The sequence below is a fragment of the Pongo pygmaeus genome, chromosome 2 (assembly GCF_028885625.2).
Source record: "Pongo pygmaeus isolate AG05252 chromosome 2, NHGRI_mPonPyg2-v2.0_pri, whole genome shotgun sequence".
NCBI classification, from domain to species: domain Eukaryota; kingdom Metazoa; phylum Chordata; class Mammalia; order Primates; family Hominidae; genus Pongo; species Pongo pygmaeus.
Window position 1 is genome coordinate 202,867,721 of NC_085930.1, and position 23,243 is coordinate 202,890,963.

The following is a 23,243-nucleotide window of genomic DNA, read 5'->3' on the forward strand; positions in this document are numbered from 1 at the left end:
CACTGCAACCTCTGCCTCCGGGGTTCAAGCGATTCTCCTGCCTCAGCCTCCTGAATAGCTGGGATTACAGGCACACACCACCACACTCAGCTAATTTTTGTATTTTTAGTAGGGATGGGGTTTCACCATGTTGGCCAGGCTGGTCTTGAACTCCTGACCTCAGGTGATCTGCCCACCTCAGCCTCCCAAAGTGCTGGGATTACAGGTGTGAGCCACCACACCCAGCCTCCTTCTTAAGAAGTTTCCAGTCCCATGTAATTAAAGGAATTAATATTTCTTAACTACTTAGAATCAAGACCGGCCCTGATTATTACTAAGCAACTAATAGTAAGCAAGCAACTATGTATGCAACTATGAGTGTATGTTAAGATATGGTTGTTGGTAACCTTTCATTCTCTTCAGGAAGAAGAAGAGGGTGGAGCTCTACAGTCAATGTGTACATTTAAATTCTGTTCTCTTTCGAGCTTTATTGCTACTTTCATTTTTCTGGGGATCCAGGTGCTTGAGTTGGGATTGATTAACTTCCTTAATTTCCACCCCTGTGCTGTCAGGATCGGGAGACATAGATGAAGGTGTTCTAAACTGCTAGAAATTTTGTTTTTGAAAGCAAAAGTTTGCATGCATTTTTGTTTTCAACTTTTACTTACAGTGAATAGTAGTTAATAAAATAAGTCCCTGCCTTTTCTCTCTTCGGTTTCAATTCCTGAGACCAGGATCATAGCCCACATATTAGAGTGGAGTCCCACTGCTTTGGTTTGAATCCTGCCTTTATTTCTTATGTCAGCGTGACTTTGGGCAAGTTATTTAAGTCTTTGCACCACATTTTCCTCATCTGTAAAATGGGGATAATACTAGTACTTTCTACATGGGATTATTAGCAGGATTAAATGAGATAGCACATACTGTAACCATGTCTGGCACATGGTCAATGGTTAGTAAATGTGAACTATTGTGTGATATTGTGGTTAGTCACATATGGGGGTGTGTGGGTTTCCTTTAGTATATTGCTCTTTTTATGTCATTTCCTTTGTACTGTTACCCTATCTGATCTTTCTTCCATATTCATTTTTCTTTCAGTGAGGTCTGCCAGTCTTTAGTGAAACACAGCTCTGGAATAAAAGGAAGTTTACCACTACAAAAACTACATCTGGTTTCACGAAGCATTTATCATTCACATTATCCTACCTTAAAGCTTCAACGACCCCAATTAAGGACATCCTTTCAGCAGTTCTCTTCTCTGACAAACCTTCCTTTACGTAAACTGAAATTCTCTCCAATTAAATATGGCTACCAGCCTCGCAGGAATTTTTGGCCAGCAAGATTAGCTACGAGACTCTTAAAACTTCGCTATCTCATACTAGGATCAGCTGTTGGGGGTGGCTACACAGCCAAAAAGGTGAACTTAACATTCCTACTGGTTTTCCAATTATTATATCATGATTAAGTTTCTATAGCATAAATCGTTTTTCTTTTGTGTAGTGGAATACAGTTGGATGTTTAAACATTTATTTTGTGTCTCTACCATGGACTAGATAGGAAGATGCCTTTAGAATCTTAGTTATAATTACAGGAAATTAAAATGGCCTAGTGGAAGGAGCACAGGGCTGGGAATAGGAACACCTAGGTTTGATTTTGAGCTTTGACATTTAGTAGCATAGATGTGAAAGTCAGGTGGCATTCTCACACAAGCACTTCTTGGCAGGTCTGGGACCAGAGGCAAGGCGTCCTGTCTCCCAGTCTGTCTTCCTTCTACCCCACAGTGCTATTTAGAGCAAAATTATGAAACCTGTTTGAAATAGGAGTATATTCTGAATTTTTACATTTTCCATATTTAACAGAGGAGTGTTAACTTGTTTTATATGCTTGTTTGCTGAGGCCACTTAAATTTGTTTCTTAAAAGTTTTGAACATAATACATTATTCTTAGTAGATTAATGTGTTTTAATTAAATAATTTTTCTTTACATGTTTATTTGGCATGCAGAGCATCTGATTGACACACTTTCTTATCTTTTAGACTTTTGATCAGTGGAAAGATATGATACCGGACCTTAGCGAATATAAATGGATTGTGCCTGACATTGTGTGGGAAATTGATGAGTATATCGATTTTGGTTTGTATCATGAACATTAAAATACTTTTTTTGGTCATCGCGAGGAAAGAGGAATAGTTTATTGAGATAGTTTCTTAACTTATGAACCTAATATATCACAGTTTTATTTTAATGATATAAGTAATAGAATATCAATGAAAAAATCTGTACAAAAGAAATATCCAGTAGCCCATCATTTTACCACAGCTGCCACTAACCATTTGGAGCATTTTCTTTTAATTATACTTACTATATATGGTTAATATCTTTTTAACTTATCGATTGATTGAGACAGGGTCTTGCTCTGTCACTCAGGCTGAAGTGCGGTCTTGGAATCATAACTCACTGCACCCCTGAACTGGGCTTAAGCAGTCCTTCCGACTCAGCCTCCCAAGTAGCCGGGACTACGTGTGTGTGCCACCATGCCTGACTGATTTTTTTAATTTCTTGTAGAGATGGGGTCTCGCCGTGTTGCCCAGGCTAGTCTCAAATTCCTTAGCTCAAACCTCTCACCTCAGCCTCTCAAAGTGCTGAGATTACAAGTGTGAGCCACTATGCCTGGCTTGAGTTTTTTTCTTTTAATTTTATTCTTTTCATGAACACTACCACAGAATAATATTTTAGTTCCCTTTTTAAAAATTATGTAATCATGGTGAATATACACTTTGGTATTTTGTCTTTTGCTGCCTAACATTTTTGTCAGCATTTCCATGCTGCCAAGTAGCCTTTCTATTAATAATGTCATTTTCTGCGTTATGTAATGTTGCCCAGAGCATATTTATTGTGACCCACCTAACTAGCTCCTTTTAATTGGATACCTTGGTTATCTCTACTTTTTGTAGCCAAGTTCTTTAAAAATCTGTTAGTATCCAGAGTAATTTCTTTTCTTAGTTGGCCACTGCCCTCCCTTTTTCAACAGGGGGATGAGAAAAAAGTATATTGGATAGCTATGATTGCCAGTAATTCATGGTGATCTTTAAGAAATATATTTTCATCAAATTTTTTTAAAAACTTTGTCAGATTTCTTAGTTTAGGTGTATGTGGAGGTGGAATTAATCTTTACTTGCACTTATTCACAGAATTTATAAAGATAAAACTGTTCTGTGTTGACGAATGTATTTGCAAAAAAAGCACACTTTCAAATTGTTCTTCTAATATTAATGAGGAGAGCTTTAAACTTGATGTATTTGCTAGTACCACAGCGTAGTGGCTGAGAGCCTCTATTCTGGAGCTAGACTGCCTGGGCTGGAACCCGGGCTCCTCCACTTCCTTGCTGTGTACCTTAGTTTCTCATCTGTAAATGGGGTTGCTAATAGTAGCTGTTTTGTAGGGTTGTCATGAGGATTAAACAAGTTAATACTTTAGCCCTTTATAAGAATAGTATCTGACATATTTTCTTAGTTTCATACTCTATGTTTTGATCTTTTCCAGAGAAAATTAGAAAAGCCCTTCCTAATTCAGAAGACCTTGTAAAGTTAGCACCAGACTTTGACAAGATTGTTGAAAGCCTCAGCTTATTGAAGGACTTTTTTACCTCAGGTAAGGAAGAAGCTGTTTGATGTAATTTAAAAATTTAAGAACCATGGAGGAAAAACACATGGATTATTTGTTTATTCCCATTTTTTTTAAATTAAAATATTTAGTACCAAGGAAAAACAGGACATTTTTCAAAAAGATAAACACAAAGCTTTGTTACACAATGGTTTTAATCTTTGTTTAGCCCAGTAAAATGGCAATTCATAAGCACTTAAACATACTTGGCTTTTAGTGAGGGGAAAAAATATATCACTTGTTCTTGACAAGTAGATGAGACTTCCTATGTATTTGCTTTTCATAAGTGGTTGGACCAATTTGGTGGTTTTAAAACAAATTTAAGTGTGATAGACCATAATGAGTAGCATTTATTAAGTTTAATCCTGGCATATTTGCCCAATTATTGCCCTATTGTAATATGAAATCTGAGATCTCAGACATCTTTGTTTGCTCATTTCTGTTAAATTTTACATTTCTATTTCCCCTTTTGCTGATTTTTCACAGGTCACAAATTGGTTAGTGAAGTCATAGGAGCTTCTGACCTACTTCTCTTGTTAGGTGTGTAAACAGACATTTTTGCTGACCTTAACATGCCTTTTAAATGCTTCTAATAAACTAGTTGCAAATAAAATTGCAGACCAAATTTATAATGCTGCTTATGCTGAATTTTAAAACCCCAGAACTATATTAGGCAAACTCATTATCCTTTAGGTGGAAATAATAAAATAATTATTTTGTGATAAAACTAAAATTCTTAAATATGTATGCGTATTATAAGATTAAAGCTATTAAAATAAAATTTACTTAGCAAAAATACTTTCTTGAAATAGATCTAATTGTTTTTGATAATTGAAATGAAAAGTAATTTTAGTTTGTCTCATCTGCCCTGTCATGGTTGACATTTAAATTTGTTTTCCGGCCGGGCGCAGTGGCTCATGCCTATAATCCCAGCATTTTGGGAGGCCAAGGCAGGCGGATCATGAGGTCAGGAGATTGAGACCATCCTGGCTAACACGGTGAAACCCTATCTCTACTAAAAATACAAAAAATTAGCCGGGCGTGGTGGCACGCGCCTGTAGTCCTAGCTACTCGGGAGGCTGAGGCAGGAGAATTGCTTGAACCCAGGAGGCGGAGGTTGCAGTGAGCCAAGATTGCGCCGCTGCACTCCAGCCTGGGCGACAGAGGGAAACTCTGCCTCAAAAAAAAAAAAAAGAAAAGAAATTTGTTTTCCTACTATACTGGTCTGTAATGGCAGTGGTATGTGCCTGAACTGTAAGTACTCTCACGTAAAATAATCCTTACCAAAGATTGTCTCTTTTTTTATTGTAATTTTCAGTTATATATTTTCAGTTGTTAGGTTAAACATATGCTGTGATTGCTATAGTTAGTATTTTTTTATTTTCTGCACAGGTTATCAGTCATGTTCCTTAAAATAAGAATAAAGGCGATTTGATTCTTTGAATCTGAGTCGCTCTAAAAATCCGTTCACCTTTTCATTGACTCGATGTAATTTGAAATTCAACTTAGGCTGTTGACATCACTGGAGAATGTAAAGGGTTGCATATTTATCTTTAAGGTTCTCCGGGAGAAACGGCGTTTAGAGCAACAGATCATGGATCTGAAAGTGACAAGCATTTTAGAAAGGTAAGTATAAAAGAGAACTGTTCATGTAGGTAGTCTTGAAAGATTTTTTAAAGTTTTTACTTCTTTGGAAGATTTTAAAATGATAACATCTGAGAAGCAAATACAAAAACATCCAAGTAGAGGTATTGTTACTAATCTTAGTGCAAAGTACAGGGTATTATGTGGCAGTTCTGGAAATATAATTGAGAAGCCCTTTTCTTTCACATATGTTCTGTGAAACATTAGTTTTGAGGGTTGTCCCCAGGAAAGAGTTGTGTTGTTAAGTGTGTGGGGAGAGAAAGGCTCGTTTAGACAAAGCAAGCGGACTTCTTTTCTTTCCCTAGGACTTCTCATACTGTAATATACTCATGTGCATTGTGAATTTCCAAGGAGTCAAAGCATACAGTGTTTTCCCAAATTATTTATCAACAGAACCCTTTTGCTCATGGAACATCGTATAGGGACTAGATTTCACTTTGGGGAAACTAGAAAGGGAATAAGAATTGGGTTATTAGGAAATAAATCAATTCCCTGATACTGACAGTTAACAACGTTATGTATGGGGTTATTTATGGTATGTTATTTTCTATACATATTCATTAACAAAATCCATATGAAAGTTATAGGAGAATTGCTGAGGTAGAATAACATACTTTGCTCTGTATTTATAATACTCATATATTTACCTGACGTTTTCTGAGTCTTCACTTTTTTCATTCTTTTGGAATTGGTAAAATAACTGACTCCTTGAAAGTTTTTTTCTAAATAATACCTAGATAAATAGATTTATAGAAAAAATATTGTATGAATGTTTTAACATTCATGTAATATGGAACAGGTAATTTTTATGCTGGAGGTTATTATAGTTTTAATACATCAAGGAAGTAATTTTATGTTTATTTTGGAAGCAGGAGGAAGAAATAATTTCTATGAATAGGTTTTCATCTCTTTCCTTGTTCTTCAACTTTGAACTTTTTATATTGTATTCCAAATTTTAATTATATTTCAAAAGATTTTTTTCTTTTGCCTTTTAATTTTATCTTTTGGAGAAAAATGTATGTCAAAATGTATGTACGTGTATTTGTCTTTTGATTTGATCTTTTTTGACACTCTTTTGCGTTGACATTATTTTAACCAAAGGACACTCTTGATTGTTCATGCTACTGGAGGAAAAAAAAATAAGTAGAAATTAGCCTAATATCTGTGGCTTATTTTGAGTGAAGGCCTTAGCCCTTAAGGCAATTAAATTTACTGTGGAGAAAAGAGCTAATCTAATGGAGAGAAGGAGCCTTTGTTACAGGTGTGGTAGTGTGGTTCTTTGAGTGACAAGATTTCTGTTTGCCAAATTGGTTAGGAGAGGTCTGTATGTCTGCTTTCTCTCTTATGGCCTAGGATCACTTTGGTGAATGAAAAACCTGTTTCAGGGCCTGACTCAGATAATTCCCTTAAAACCCTGCTAAGGTCATAAATGAATAATCAGTAATTGAACAGAAGCTCTGCAATAGAAAAGAAGCCAGATAATTATTTTTGGAAATTTAATTATATTTACAGATTTTATTTTATACAGTAGACATGGAATTAAATTTATTACATTATGTTCTAATTTACTCTTTGCTTGTTTTGATTTGCTTGTTCGACAATAAATGTCCTTGTAAACTATTTCCTTTTAACTTTTTCTCAATTTATGGTGCTTATTTTCCCCATTAAAGACTTACCAATTATTTTTTTCAACTATTTGTTATACATACTGAATCTAGAGTTGTAATTAAGCTACTTTCATTACTGGTTAAGTCAAATTATGGCAAATGCTACTATAAAAATTTACTATCCAAAAATGTGTCTCAAGCCCCAACTGATGGTTTCAAATTCTATTATTAGTAATATGCAGCATTGTGTTTGCAAAGCTTGGCTGTTACTTGTGATGCTTGAGAATGATGAGTCACTCAGCTAAACTGACTGATTTTGAGACTTGTGTACAAATTGATGGTTGAATGTAAGCATGCAAAGAGAGACCTTAGCTTAGCAGTACCCTTTTTGAAATCACTCTGACATCAAGTTTGAAAATGTGGGCAATAATCAGAGGTGGTAGGGTGGCCAGGCTTTAGCTGAATACTTTTTTAACTGGTTCAGTCTGAGGGCTGAAAGCCCCAGATTTAAACAGTATTTAGAGTTTGAAGCAGTCAAGTATTAGTTTAATGGTTGTCAGGTTTGTAACAAAGTTTCTAGCTAGACTTCTACTAGAAATGTAAAAGTATATGTGAATCAGCTTTTTAAAAAAGTAATAATAATTGAAAAGCATTTCTACAACTAGAAAAGATTTGTCCTTTCTAATAGGAAAACACATCTGGAGAAGTGCTGGCAAATAGCAGAACAGTTAGGACCATTCAAAGTCAACTGAAGTGAAAGTGACGGGGAGCTGAGGGGAACACAGATAGTTTGACTTCAGTCAGACAGAATAAACGCGATGAACCGATAACCTCTGATTCCCAGCCTGGGGTTACTACTGGAGTTTTAGGTGTCCTGGAAAGTTATAATACTGGTCTTCAAAAAGTCTATAGAAAGCACAGATTTCCACATAATGCTGCACAGGCTAACGAATTAATCAAGTTTCTTTGGTTTGGCCTGGATTTATATCCATTCAGTTTGTGGACACTAATGAATTATTTATGTCATGTTGATCAAAAGTTCTGATATGATTTGATTAACGAAACATTGAAAAAAATAGTAAAACCAACCATTTTTAACCTTACACTACTATCTTGAGATATGATTGACATACATTAAAACCACCTCTTAATAAATGCTTCTTGTTAATCAAAAATTTGAAAACGTATGTCCACTGGAGGAAAAAGAGACATAGCCCTTGATGTGAACTGAATATTACTGAGACTTGGAGACCTTCAGAACTACCTGAAGACAAATTGAAGTGCTGCCTACTTTAGAGAATTGGACTAATTTAATTTGGGAGTCAGCAGATTGCTGTATATCAGTCATCATATATACCGGTGACAAGACCACTTAGTTCATTCCCTTTTTTAGATTCTGTAAGATTATTGTGTTCCAGTGAAATTGATTTGCAAAATGAGACATTTTATTTTCTGTGCTTTTGTTCTATCATGTTTCTGATTATGGTCATAAGCATCTCACAGAAGTAAGAAATATGGCCATTCAGAAGGCAACAAGCACATTTATAATTTATAGAAAATATTTGAAGGACTTTTTCGTGGCCCAAATCATGAAAAGTAGTAGTATTGTTTTAAGTATAATTATTAAATTATAATACATTAATGTTCTTTCTTGCAACATATTACTCTCATTCTTTTTTTTTTTTTTTTTTTTTTTTTTTTTTTTGAGACAGAGTCTCACTCTGTCACCCGGCTGGAGTACAGTGGTACTATCTTGGCTCACTGCAATCTCTGCCTCCCAGGTTCAAGCGATTCTCCTGCCTCAGCCTCCAAAGTAGCTGGGATTAACAGGCTCCCGCCACCATGCCTGGCTAATTTTTGTATTTTTAGTAGAGACAGGGTTTCACCAGGTTGGCCAGGATGGTCTTGATCTCTTGACCTCATGGTCCACCCACTTCTGCCTCCCAAAGTGTTGGGACTACAGGCGTGAGCCGCCCGGCCCTCTGATTCTGAATTTTATGGTTTATGTTGTACCTCCCCAGCTGAAGTATCTTTCTTTTTTCCCCGCATGTTTAATGTTCACTCATCTTTATAGCAGAGATCAATTGTCACTTCATGAAGCCTTCCATAACCTTTGTAGCTCCATTAATTATATTCTTCTGAGTGTTTAAAACACTTGCCATATGAAACACTATTTACTTTGGCTTACATTCTTACTATCTAACGGCCATTTCTGTTACTAAATCTTTTTCTCAGAGCACCTGGGATAGTCTTGTGTCTTAGTAAAATCAGTTGATTGGTTTAACTCGGTAGAGTAGAGGCTGATTAAAGTAAATAAATCTGGTTGATGCCAACAAAATTTTGGTCCCCTCAATTTTTTGCTCTCGTTACCTGCAAATTCTCCCTGAACTTCATATTTGGCAACCATTCAGGAGAACAAGGCTGTAAAAGTAGTTCATGTACTTGATATTCTGAATTGGAATTAAGCAGTGTTGCTTAAGTAGGATTTGCTTTTCTGGGATTTCTTGTGCAACAAATAATGTAACTGGAAATCCAAGTTCAAGGCACTGGCAGATTCGATGTCTTCTGAGGACCCTTGGCTTCATACATGATGCCTTCTCCCTATATCCTCACATAGCAAAAGCGGCCAGGCAGCTCTGGCCTTTTTTTGTAAGGTCCAGAAACCTCATGACCTCATCACCTCCCAAAGGCCCCATCTCTCAATACTATCACATTGTGAGGCTAGGTTTCAACATATGAATTGTGGGGGACAAAAATTCAGACCATAGTATAATATTTCAAGATAACTTAAAATCTTCTCTACCAAACTCATTAACTTTTAGGTTAGCACAGTATTTTCATTTGATATTTTGGTTCCTGGAGTTATTACTAATTTTCTTGATCTGATGTTATAATTTAAAAAAAAACTGAGAATGTTGTACGTGAAATGAGACTAAGATAAGGAAGCTGATTCAGAGATTGAGATCTGCAGTGTCAAATTGACAATAGCCAGGAGTCAGGAGACATTAAGAGACTACATCATCTGTGATTGTTAATGATTATTTATTGTTATTTATAAATACTACTGTATTTTATATATTATATATATTGTTTTAAAAATTATTTTTGTGCCATTTCTTGAAAGAAAAATGTCTAAGCTCGGTAAAATATTTACTGAAAAATGTGGTTTGTACATCTGAGGAGTGTATCTTACATAGTAGGTGCATAGATTTCTTCCTCTTCCTGTTCCACATGGCCTTAGCTTAGAGGCTGTGTGGCCATCACGTGGTATTTAGGGTAAGACTGGTGCACAAAATCAAAGACAGGTAACCTTGGTATAAGTGTAGTATCATGTAAATAGCTTTTCTGTGTCTAATTCTTGTTTTCTTCCTACTTTTTCAGGAGGTCAATTTCAGTTCATTTCAAGTATCTTTACATAATAGTGCTTCAGTAACAGGTGTGGAAGGAAAGAGACATGTCCCTAGAGTGTTTTCTTGAAATATAATAGATGATTGGAGTATTTACCATGCAGTTGTGTATATACATAAGCAGTGAATTCCAGAGGAATTTTTAAACTATAAATAAAAAAGCACTGTGTGCCTCATAGACGCGAGTAAGAAATGTGGAATATGGCTGATCCAAAGGGAATGAGTTATCTCAATTGATTAATCACAGTCAGTTACAGATTGAACTCTTTGTTCTACTCTTTGCCCCCTTCTCACTATTGCACTTGACTACTCTTAAAAAAGAAAGAAATGTGGAATATTTTCTCACTGCTTTGAGATTTTATAAATTAGAATACTAGTGGTATGTAAATACAGCAGATACACTACTGTATAAACCAACATAGGAAGCCTTCTTTAAAGTGAATTGTTTGAGAAATTTGAACATTTGGATGATTTGAATAAAGGACTGTGATAAATGATCAAATGAAAGAAAATAAATCAAGTTACTCTTCTTTCTGCTTGATAAAGCAATGATTTTTTTTTAAAGGTAAAGATTATAAGAATTTTGAGGATAGTAGTTAGCATTGTCTTTCTTTGATAGGTTTGTTAATGGTCATAAAACTGATTTATTTAAAGACATGTCTTTTTATAACTATATTTTATACTATTGTATCTGGAAACAAATATTGAATTTCATTTGTCATGTGGAAGAAATCGACTAGTTTTAACCTTTGATTTGTAGTAAATCAACCAGTTTCATTTATTGTGTCTAATATTGGCAGTGAACACAGCCTAATGTATCAAAACTAACAGAATAAAAATTCTCCAAATTATGTCCAGATTTTAAGACACTTTCTAGTTATATAAAATAAAATATTTTGGGCAGTCTTTTTTTTTTTTTAACTCTGAAACTATTTAAAACTCCTAATTTAGAATATCTTAATAAATACCCATTTTCCTCTTTTTATTTTTATAACTTGGTAAAAATTGAGTCCATTGTTTTCCCAGAACGCTGTTCTTAAACAAATGGTTACCCCATTCATTAGAACTTTACTTTTTTTAGGATTTCTAATTAAGAAAACATTAGGCTTGTAACATTGTCAAATCTTGGTTGTCTTTCCTCCACATTTTTTGAGGCTGATTATCTAATAGGCCATCAATTAATAAAGCTATGCAGGAAATGACATGTATTTTGGTATCATGCTACATGTGAATATCCTGTATTAAAACCTGTATCAATATACTATTTTATAATTATGAAATGGAATGAATTTTAGAAATAGAAAAGGTGATTTTTTGTGCATAGGTCCAAACTGTGTTTTGTTTTTATTTCAAAATTTCATAATAACTATATTGTCTCCATATCTTAATTGTGTTTTTTTATAGCACTTTTGTTTAGTAATTTGTATATGCTTGGCTGTATTCTCAGAGGCTGTTTCTTTTAATGTTGTCAAAACAGCTCATAAAAAGTGAAAATTCGGTCAGACTAGTTATTTGATATTATATATGAAATCAAAACAACCTGAAACATTATCTTTTAATTTAAATAAGGAACCCTAAATTTTAATCAAATGTATGCAAAGGCACATAGAATATATGACTTAATGTAAAACCTTGATTAACTTGATGCTGGAAACCTGTTCCTAGGGACCTTTACTTGAATAAATGAAATATCAAGAAAAAATACTTACTTAAGAATAATAATTTAATAAGTAAGTAAGCTATTATGATCTTCAATCAGTCCTGAGAGAATCATGGTTGAGAATTAGAAAATTTAGACCAGTAAGATCAACAGTGTTAAAAATCAGTTTTTTCTGCATATTTTTTATATATCTGCCTCATTTTATTTAGCACTTATTATTGCACTTTCCTTTTCACTTTTTAAACTATGCTGTTTTATTTTTCTGAGACATCTGATTTACTGAGGAGGAAAATGGAAATGCAGTACAGAGCCCAAGGGTATGATGGCTTTAAATGAGTTTCCATTTCTGTTTTAAGTTAACCATCCCTCCCTATCTTACATCTGTTCCTTTGTTGCGCCCTTTGGTTTAACATTGTTCTCCTCCCCAATTTCCTCTTCTCCTCATTGTGAACTCATGGCAGGGTCTGCTTGGTGAGCTCATTCTCTTACAACAACAAATTCAAGAGCATGAAGAGGAAGCGCGCAGAGCCGCTGGCCAATATAGCACGAGCTATGCCCAACAGAAGCGCAAGGTGATGGATGGTTTAAGGGGGCTACCGATACATTCACACTAATCAGCCATTTCTGCCAAGATCATGTCACCTTAATCCGTTCATGGACTGCAAATATAAGAAATTAATTTGACAAAGTAAAAATATAAAAGATGCATCATATAAATATGTAACTTTTCTGGAGTGGGTAGTATAGGAAAAGCCAAAAGTAACAAATTCAAGCAGAGGAATTTTGGTTTCTGAAAATTAGGTTGTCTGGAGGGTCCCTGTATTTATATTTAGAACAAAATTAGGAATTGCACAAAATTAGGAATTGCTGTTTATGTGGTCCAATATTGAGTCACCCTAAGTTTGTAGGCATCTTACCTACCTACTTGCTCCCCAAGTTTTTATTTCTAAAATGAAAAGCATTGCTGTAGATGACCAGTTCACACTAAAGAATAACGTTTATTTATTTGTTTTAGCTAAAGTATATGGACAGGGAACATTCATATTCTTATAGAAGAAAATTATTTTGACTTTTGGGCAAAAGTATGTAGTTCTTATACACTTTGACAAACTCATTGTGTACATTTTTCACATTAATCAAAGTCAGCACAAATAAATTTTCACCTTGGAACACTGAGGGTTTGAACACTGGAAATTTGATATAATTCTGGTTGCTAAAGAACAATTTCTAATAAAAGCGTAAGTCTATACCGGTATATGTGGCTGTTGGTGCAATCAGCAGGTCCATAAAAATATGATTTTGATGGTTAGGTAATCCCACAACATAGATCCCAAAGTTCATGTTTGGAAGAGACTTTTAGGTCAAAGTGAAATCAATGAATTTAAAATTACACTCTGAGATCTTGAAATCAGCTAATTATGTTACATCTTATTAGATCAGAAAGGTTTTGAAGTTATATACAAACCCTAGTCAGGACAAAAGATTCAGTCATGTAATTCTTGTATATTCTACTATTTAAATCAACCAATATTATAGATTATGATTTAGTGCAGTAATTCTGCTGGCTAACCTTATCTCATTCGGTGGTGGTGAATACTTCAGAGTACTCACCATAGTTTCATTTATTTTTTCAGCATCACTTCCTGGTTTTTCTCAATTCCATGGCTGTGGAATCAATTCCTATGTATATGTAGCTTCGGTGAGCAAAAACATAGCTAGAAAAAGAAAAGAAGTGAGTTTCCTACCTGGTTAAATTAAAGTCGATGTGTTAAGCCAAGGAGGACTTATTTTGAACGGTACTTTAACAATCCCTGTTCTGTATACTGTGAATATATCATTTAAATATTAAGCCTAATAAATTGGATGCTTAGGCTGAGCCACTCATACTTTAGTTTTGTTACGGAAAGAAGGGAGAGGAGCAAGTATGTTCTTATATGTTACTTAGAAATAAGAACGTAGCTGTAGTTACACATTGTTCTTAAGTTTTGTTCGTAAGACAACTTGAAATGAGTCCCATAGGCCTGCTATTTAACATTCTAAGATATGACTTAAGATTAATGATGAGCTTTTGAATCTGACAATTCAAGAGATATCCATAATGAATACTGATTCATTTTCTACATTGCTGAAAGCTAATGTTCATTTTAAGCCTACTTTAGTAGCCTTTATTTGGGCTTAGAGATGTTATTCCTCTTTCTGATATTTATTGGGTTATCTGTTTAACCCTTTTATATCTTCCTTTCCCGATTTGTAAATTAGAGACTGGCAAGACTTTTTACCCTGAGTAGAGCACCAAACACGGCTTGTTCCTGCCCACAATAGTTACCTTGAGGGGAAGTAAATGGGACTTTAAAAGCAATTTATGCTCTTTTATAGTGAAATTATCCCTCTTACTATCCCGAAAGACTGTTACCTTAAAATATCCTCCACTCCTTTCCCCCTGTAGTTAACTACAGAGATGACTCAGTTCTTCACTGCCATAATGATCAAAATCCTAATTCACAAGATTTTTATCATTCCAGGCATGTGAGGTTTACTTGATGCATAAAACCACAAGTACTTTTTGTTGTTTTTTAATTGTTTTTTTCTCTCTTATCTTCTTGAAAGGCTAAGTTGATCATCATTTTTGATGTCTTATTAGTAGCAACTAATAAATTTTCCCTGTATCTTCTGAGCAAAAGAACTCAAGCAGAGACAGAAGATTAGAACTAGCATTGGTAGTTTTGCCTCCTATGGATATGTTCACATACATAGAAATTTTTACTATGACCTTTTTATGTATGTATTTCAGAATTTCAGAATGGCCTCAATGGCTTAACAGGAAGAGATACTTGAAATTTTTAAATTAGGCTTGGTTTTGTGAGGAGCTAGTAAAGGTTTTTCTCTTTCAGCTTTAGCTTGTTTCTGCGGAGGATTCCGCTCTTTCTCCATCAGTTTCATAGCCCTGGAATTGTAGAAAAGCTCTGGTTTCAAGACCATTGATATCCATTTCTGTCAGGGTGAGTTTTAAATTTATTTCATGATGCAAACAATATATTGAACAACAGGACATGAACTTGTCTTATTGTAAGTGGCTGAATTTTATCAGTAAAGCACATCAAAATAAAATATACCCCAATTGCTAGTTAAGACCTAGAGTGACAGATTGAAAATAGCTTGTGTTATTCTCTTAAGAAAATATATAAAAATTATCATCTCATCCATCTTTAATGTTTGTTTTATAAATCTAAACATTTTTATCTTGTTTCCTAGGAAATATTAGGTATAATTTTTTACTTTACCACCAGCTGTCTTTTATTTTACTCTTTTTTTGAGACGGAGTTTCGTTCTTGTTGCTCAGGCTGGAGTGCAGTGGCACTATCTCAGCTCACTGCGACCTCTGCCTCCCGGGTTCAAGCGATTCTTCTGCCTCAGCCTTCCGAGTAGCTGGGATTACAGGCACATGCCACCACACCGGGCTAATTTTGTATTTTTAGTAGAGACGGGGTTTCTTCATGTTGGTCAGGCTGGTCTTGAACTCCTGACCTCAGGTGATCCGCCTGCCTTGGCCTCCCAAAGTGCTGGGATTACAGGCATGAGCCACCGTGCCTGGCCAGCTGTCTTTTAATATAACGTTATGATTAATTGTGATGTTCCATTAAACTAAGCAGAGAGGAAACATGCTGGTAAACCATGCATGAGTTATTCATTGTACCAGAAAGGCAAATGATACATTTTATCCTAAAATTCAAATTTATAAACATCTTAACAGTTGTGATCATTAAATACTACTAATCTAGCATAGAAATTACATTTGTAATATTTTACTAACCTTATATCATTTTAACTTTTTATATAACTTTTTTATTTTACCAAATTAAGTTAACCTTTTATAGCCCTTGGCTTATTCTAAACATCCTAACTTTTTTGTTTAATTGTATTAGTTTTTAAGTTATTGCCCCAGATGTCAAGTAATGTTGGATTTTCTATAATAATTTAGGATATATTGCATGAAGTCAGTTAGTATTTACATTTAAAACTAAAACAATTTATACCAATACAGTTTATACATTTCATACTAATTTAGCTACAGTTGGATAAATATTTAATGGAACAAAGTAAATCAAAGTACCTTTTAAAATGAATTGGAAATTAAATCCACATAACATTTTTTATGACCACACTATTACGGTGTGATGGCATGCCAAATGATCATAATGTGGAATTATTTATTTCTTCATTGGCTTTCAAGATTCTCTTCTTTAGTTTGTGGGCTCCTCTCCAACTTGCTTGTCTCCTCACAGTTTAGGTGACTGTTTATAATTCTTGTCCATCCTACATAAACACACACAGTCAAAATGAAATAAAGCTTCTATCAGCAGATCTGTGCTTGCTGTACAGAAATGGGAAAACAATTGAAGTTTGCATTATCTTTTTTCTAATTACCAGATCATTTTTGGAGCTATTTAGGCATAGGCTTTTAAGGAAAAAAGAAAAAAAAAGTGTACCTTTTGTTTCTAGCAAGGGTTGTCATCTATGTTATTGAAGTAAAAAATTGGGGAAAATTATGATAAAGTATTTAAAAATAAGAATTAAAATCTTAATCTTAAAATTTCATAGCATGGACAAGACTTACTAATGTCTACCTCAATAAGCAAATCATTTAAAATTTTTTCATGTATATTTGCTGCCATGATGTGTTGTGATTACTTAAATAATCAGTGAATGAAGATCAACAAGGATTTAAATGAAGAAGATATGGATTTAACTATTTTCTCCTGTGAAATAAGTTCATATTTACAAGTTTTGATTTTCAGAAATTAGACAATTATTTTAAAGGCTGGGATGACAACTTCTGCCTCTTACCAAGAAGTCAAAGCACAGTTATGTGAATTTGTCATAAATCACATCATTTTTATTATATTTGATTATTATATTTTGTATTTATAATTGTATTGTGACTACTTTAAAACCTGTTATATAATAAAATTGTTTTTTAATATTTTGTTTTAGAATTATTCACATTAATAACAATTTGAAGTAGTTTACACAATACCTGTGAGTTTTATTTTTGTTTTATATTGAAATTAATTTTAGTTGCTTTACTTGGCTTCATTGCTGTGGATGCATTCTCAGTATTATGAGTTAGCAGATCTTTCCTTGAAATTGAATTTAAAAGCAAGCATTTGGCTCCGTTTAAATCTCTGAAAATGCAACTTGTTCTTTGCATGTATTACATAATTTGCTACTTATGATACAGAAATGGATACAATACAAAAATACTTTCTTATACACTGTGACCAATGAGCTTTTTAAATAGCTGTAAACAGTAACATGTATTTGACTTTTGAAAACACATTTCTGGAGGGATATCAGTGCTTTATTTCCCCAAATATCTGACTCCCTATGCTTCAGTACAAAACAACTTCTGAAGAATTTAGTAACCATATGTATTGATCTCTTGTTTTTCTAACTAGTCTTTCATAAGAAATGACTAGAATAGCAACAGGAAAATGATTGCCTTTTAAGGTTTTTGTTTCTCAATATAAAATTTTGGTGAACCATTTTTATTGATAAATACAGGTATTTTTACTTTCTTAGATCACTTGATTTAAAATTACTTTGATTAAATATGCATATAAAGTCAGTTGTTTTTAACTCTCAATACTTTTCAAAAAAATTTAACTTGCTGTACATTCTGTATAAACCTAATTCTATTCAACTAAAATTATTTTAAACATTTAGGTGTCAGACAAAGAGAAAATTGACCAACTTCAGGAAGAACTTCTGCACACTCAGGTAATCGTGATGACTAAGAAAAACTAGGGACTTTTAAAAATTATATTCGAATATAACTTTGGTGATATGGACATTTATTTTTTCAACAGAGCAAAATTTGGAATGTTTAATGACAGAACCTTATTATCAATAGATGCAAAAGCTAATTGAGAAATAAGGAATAAAGACAGAACTAGAAAAGTATGGAGTTAACTCATTTATATGTAAAAACCTATTTTGAGTGAATCTTATGCCCAAAAGGGAGAAAGTGGCTTGTCCTTATATAAACTTATGCTTGCATTTTTACATTGATAAGCTAATACAGTTAAAGAAATTTGAGTTGAGTCTACCACATCGTTCTAGTGGGCTCTCAGCAATCTTTTACTTTGCATCGCAAGTCTGAAACCAGTCAGACAATGCTTATCTAAAGCTGTTTCTGGCACTACTTAGAAAAGCTATTTTCTTATAGTTGGTGATAAAATTATTTAAGGACCTATTTTGTGCAATGTAATGAGTGGGTAACATTCTAGTACAAAATTACCCTATCACAGCCGGGCGTGGTGGCTCACACCTGTAATCCCAGCACTTTGGGAGGCCAAAGCGGGCGGATCATGAGGTCAGGAGATCAAGACCATCCTGGCTAACACAGTGAAACCCCTTCTCTACTAAAAATACAAAAAATTAGCCGGGCGTGGTGGCGGGTGCCTGTAGTCCCAGCTACTCGGGAGGCTGAGGCAGGAGAATGGCGTGAACCTGGGAGGCAGAGCTTGCAGTGAGCCCAGATGGCACCAATGCACTCCAGCCTGGGCGACAGAGTGAGACTCTGTCTCAAAAAAAAAAAATTACCCTATCACTCAATCATCAGTTTTTCTATATAGGTGACACTGACATGCGTTAATTAACTTATTTTTTAAAGTTCAAAGAGTTACTATCAGCTGGGCATGGTGGGTCATGCCTGTAATCCCAGCACTTTGGGAGGCTGAGGCAGGAGGATCGCTTGAGCCCAGGAGTTTGAGACCAGCTTGGGCAACCCAGAGAAGCCCCGTATCTACAAAAAATTTTTTAAAAATTAGCCAGGTGTGGTGGTTTGTGCCTGTAGTCCCAGCAACTGGGAGGCTAAGGCGGGAGGATCACTTGAGCCCCAGGAGGTCAAGGCTACTGTGAGCCATGATTGCTCCCTGGCCAATAGAGCAAGACCCTGTCTGGAAGAAAAAAAGAAAAAGAGTTAATCTTGGATCTCTTTTTTGTGAAAAAGTGAAACAACTACAAGTTGAGGATCTCTTATCTGAGATGCTTGGGGCCAGCGTGTTTTGGATTTCAGATTTTTGAATTAGGGACAATCAGTCAGTAGTATGTTTTGAGTCACAGGTTTCTTTGGTATCTATTTATTGAGTCTCAAATCTCACTATACACTAGACTCAACTGTGCTATAGAAAGAGCACTATATCTATGTTTTTAGGGCTTCCTAGCCAGGTGATTCCAATCTGCAACCAGGGGTAAGAATCATTGGTCACAAAGCATAGCCTCTGGAGCACATTAGAAATGCACATTCTTGACCCCATCCCATACCTACTGAAGAATCAGAAACTCTGGGATGAAACTCAGCAATCTGTTTTTAAACGCCCTCAAGATAATTCTGATGCATTCTAAAGTTTGAGAATTATTGTTCTAGAGCTTTGAGAGACAGCTCAATAGCACATCTCTTCAGGATGGCTACAAATTGGCATCTGTACCAAAATGTTTCCATCCCCAGAAAATGTAGACCCCAAAATTGATTTTGTGTTTACAAAGAAATGAGCCAGTGGAAATTCTGCCCTCTTATATGCCTTGATATAAACCCTTCAATTTGTGCAATTGTAATTGTCAGCCACTAGGCACTGATAGACTGTATTATGGAGAATTCACTGGGTTATCTATATCGATGTCCAGTAGAAATATACAAGCCACCTGTGTAATTTTTAATTTTTACATTAAAAAGGGGTAAAAAGAAACGTGGAATTAGTTTTAATAATATATTTAACCCAGTCTATCCCAGATAGTATCATTTCAACATGTGATCAGTATAAAAAATATTAATGAGGTATTTTACACTTATAGCACAATCTCACTTCAGACCAGCCACATTTCAGGTGCTTGATAACTACATGTGGCTAGTAGCTGCCGTGTTAAACAACACAGATCTAATCCTTAGATACTACCAGAATTTTGTTATATATACTATTACTAGATATAAATGAATGAGTTTATGTAAAAATATGTTTATAGTAGAGTCTAGCCAGTAGTTCTGCCTGTCTCATACTATGTATGTGTTCACTTATGTATGCGTTCTTTCAATTTGGCTTGAGTTGGACTTGCTGTAAGGATGGAACCATGATTTCCTGTTAATTACTTTGTTCTTGAAAGGTTCCAATAAGCTAAAAAAATTATAAGGAATATTTTTTATTATAAAAGGCATATTATAAGTTGGACATAAACATTCTGCTGGTTGTAAAAATGGGCTATTTTTAATAGTTTGCTCTATGTTGTTAATGTTTAGAGAAGAAATAAAAGCTGGGAAGACAAATTAGAAAGGATCAAATGTATTTGAGAAGGAAAATGTGTAGACAAGCAACTACTTACAAAAAAAAAACCTGTTTGGACATATTAGTCTTCTTTAAAAATCTGTTTTTATATCATTCTTTTTGGTTTTGTTGTTTTGTTTTGTTTTTTTGTCAAGTAGTTGCTTGGCTACACATTTTCCTTCTCAAATAAATTTGGTCCTTTCTGATTTGTCTTCCCAGCTTTTTTTGTCTTCACCAGGCTGGAGTGCAGTGGTGCAATCTTGGCTCACTGCAACCTCTGCCTCCCGGATTCAAGCGATTCTCCTGCCTCAGCCTCCCTAGTAGCTGGGACTACAGGTGCCCACCACGACGCCTGGCTAATTTTTAGTAGAGACAGGGTTTCACCAAGTTGGCCAGGATGGTCTTGATCTCTTGGCATCGTGATCCGTCTGCCTTGGCCTCCCAAAGTGCTGGGATTACAGGCGTGAGCCTCTGCGCCCAGCCTATATCATTTCTTAAAAATATTAATATATTATCTTTGGACATGGAAACATAACAAAACATAGAAGAGTTTGAGCCTCTGACAGACCTCTATTCAAAACCCTGCTCCTCTACTAGGTGACCTTGGTCAGGCTCTCAGATATTCCTCACTCTTTAATCCTAGTCTGTGTAATTCCTGTTTTATGGGGTTTTTGTGAAAGCTAAGGGAGTTAATGCATTTGCAACACTTACTAAGGAGTCTGTCACATAATGCATGCTTGGGTACTGCTAGCTGTTATTATTTTATAGCATCTTAATTAAAATCTAAAATAATGTAAAGAAAGGGAAGAATTTGAATTTGTGTTAAGTGGCCCTGTAATGTGAAAACTTAAAATTTTGATATAATAGGAAATATTCTCTTCTAGAATGTACTTAAGAACTGCTTTAAATTCTTACGTTTTCACTATTTCAAAATAATTTTTTCAATGTGAGTAACAAGGAATTTTCCAAGTGAAATTCTTAATTATGATAGAAAATTACAATGATTTCCACGGTTTGTAAGAGATAATAGTCATTGTTTATTTTATTCCTGATGTTTTCATAGATGCTTTTAAAATGTAATACATTTTAAATAGGAGATATGACTTCAAGATTTTGGAAGATTTTAATTTAGACTTAATACTATTTGATAACCCGTCTTTTGCTTATATAGTTACACTTATTTTGTTGCAGTTAAAGTATCAGAGAATCTTGGAACGATTAGAAAAGGAGAACAAAGAATTGAGAAAATTAGTATTGCAGAAAGATGACAAAGGCATTCATCATAGAAAGCTTAAGGTATTCTAAGTTTATCTTGTTTATTCTCAAAATTTTTCCGCTTAACATTGTGTGTTCATCAGTACCAGTTTTTAAGGAGCTGTGAAGTATTCTGTCATCCTTTTCTTTCTAACCTAATGTCCTTGGAGGATGGAGGGTCTCTTCCTATATTAAGACATTTTAAAAGTTGTAGTCTCCAAATACTTGTTTTATATTATGCCCATAAAATCTTTACACTTTTAAGAGTTATTTCATGTGAATCAGTTTATTTTTCTGAAATATCTAGTTTATCTCTAGGCTTAACTTTTACATAAACTTTTATATAAAATCAGAATTGTTAATTGATGGCCAGACATGTAAGTGACTTATCATCATGGCTTTACTTGTATGCCAGTGAATGATTAGACCACTTTCTTCAGTTTTTAAAAAATTAACACTTTTCTTCTAAGGAGAGCTTTCTTAGGCATTTTAAAGAATTTTTGAAAAAGTGTGTGCTGGTATTGTTATCATCAGCACATTGGTGAACTTATTTATCAATAAATCAAGTCTTACTATTCCCCACCCAGCTAACCACATGTGCTAAATTGAATTGAGACCATTATTTAACTTAAATCTCATATAAGTAAGCAGAGTTTATATGTAGCAAAACTGCAGTAAATCATGGCATATACATTCTGTAGTCAAGGTCCAAAGATAATATAGTTCTAGCTTAACAAACATGCATTAGTAGCTTTGACTCTAAATCATGACTGCATAAAACAGATAACATGACTATTTACAAGTGGCACTTAGAACTGAGAAAAGTCATTTCCAAGTGCTAATATATGTAGAGTTTACCTCAGAAACAGTATTTTCTCTCATAAAATGCAGTGGTAATTAACATTTTTTGTTTATTTTTAGGCGGGTGGGTTGGCAATTGCTTGCCATTTAATTTTTTCTAGGGATTAAGAAATGAAAGGAACCTTAAGCCATCGTTTTGCTCCTGCCTTAGCATTAAAACTTATCCATAATTATTAAATGCTTGATGGTATCCCTTTTTTTCAGGCCTATTTATTTTTTTGTTCATTCATTCATCAAATAATTACATGAAGCTTGTTACATGCAATGCAAGGCACCACATTCAATTCTGATTCTACAGCAAGAAACGATACAGGATATTTGCCCTTGCTACACTCATATTTCAGCCTGCCCAGTTGTCAGCGGATACTTAACCACCCTTACTGGTTTAACAGTCTTCCTGGTTTATCCTTTATTCAGATGCTTGCTTGCACGTGCTCTCTGTCCTCTCTCCTCTTTCTCTCATGTGTGCCTCAAACTTGGCAAAGAATAATTTCATTGTCAGTTGGTTACCTGACCACCTTATTTTGCCTTTTTGGTGTTAATGGTCTTTTCTTGCATTCAGTATTAGCTCATCAGTATTAAGTAATAATTTCCATCGTATTTAATTAGAATGTTAGGAAATCCTGAATTAATTAACTTTATTAAATCATTGTATCTAAATAAACTGAATGAGAAATCGACTTTTAATCTGTACTGTTTTAGTTTTTACGATGAAGATGTATTTATGTAATTTGAGAAAACAATACAATGATTATGGAAAAACAATTTGAATTTATCACTTTTTTCTCTTGACACATCTGTTATATTTTTTTCTTTACTTCCACTGTTTTATATTATAACTTTTTAAAAT

General features: G+C 34.4%; 1 protein-coding gene across 5 annotated transcripts in view; it reads left to right on the top strand.

Moving 5' to 3' along the window:
* OPA1 (OPA1 mitochondrial dynamin like GTPase) overlaps nucleotides 1-23,243 on the top strand; it is a 101,681-nt gene that overhangs the window by 20,615 nt on the left and 57,823 nt on the right. For 2 of the 5 annotated variants that reach the window (XM_054479922.2, XM_063662564.1), the window contains 8 exons: nucleotides 1,078-1,396; nucleotides 2,016-2,112; nucleotides 3,523-3,630; nucleotides 4,129-4,182; nucleotides 5,201-5,268; nucleotides 12,422-12,532; nucleotides 17,685-17,738; nucleotides 21,470-21,574. In XM_054479922.2, the coding sequence (XP_054335897.1) occupies nucleotides 1,078-1,396; nucleotides 2,016-2,112; nucleotides 3,523-3,630; nucleotides 4,129-4,182; nucleotides 5,201-5,268; nucleotides 12,422-12,532; nucleotides 17,685-17,738; nucleotides 21,470-21,574 (916 nt within the window). The remainder of the gene's footprint in view (nucleotides 1-1,077; nucleotides 1,397-2,015; nucleotides 2,113-3,522; nucleotides 3,631-4,128; nucleotides 4,183-5,200; nucleotides 5,269-12,421; nucleotides 12,533-17,684; nucleotides 17,739-21,469; nucleotides 21,575-23,243) is intronic. The other 3 variants (XM_054479924.2, XM_054479923.2, XM_054479925.2) reach the window with 3 other exon arrangements.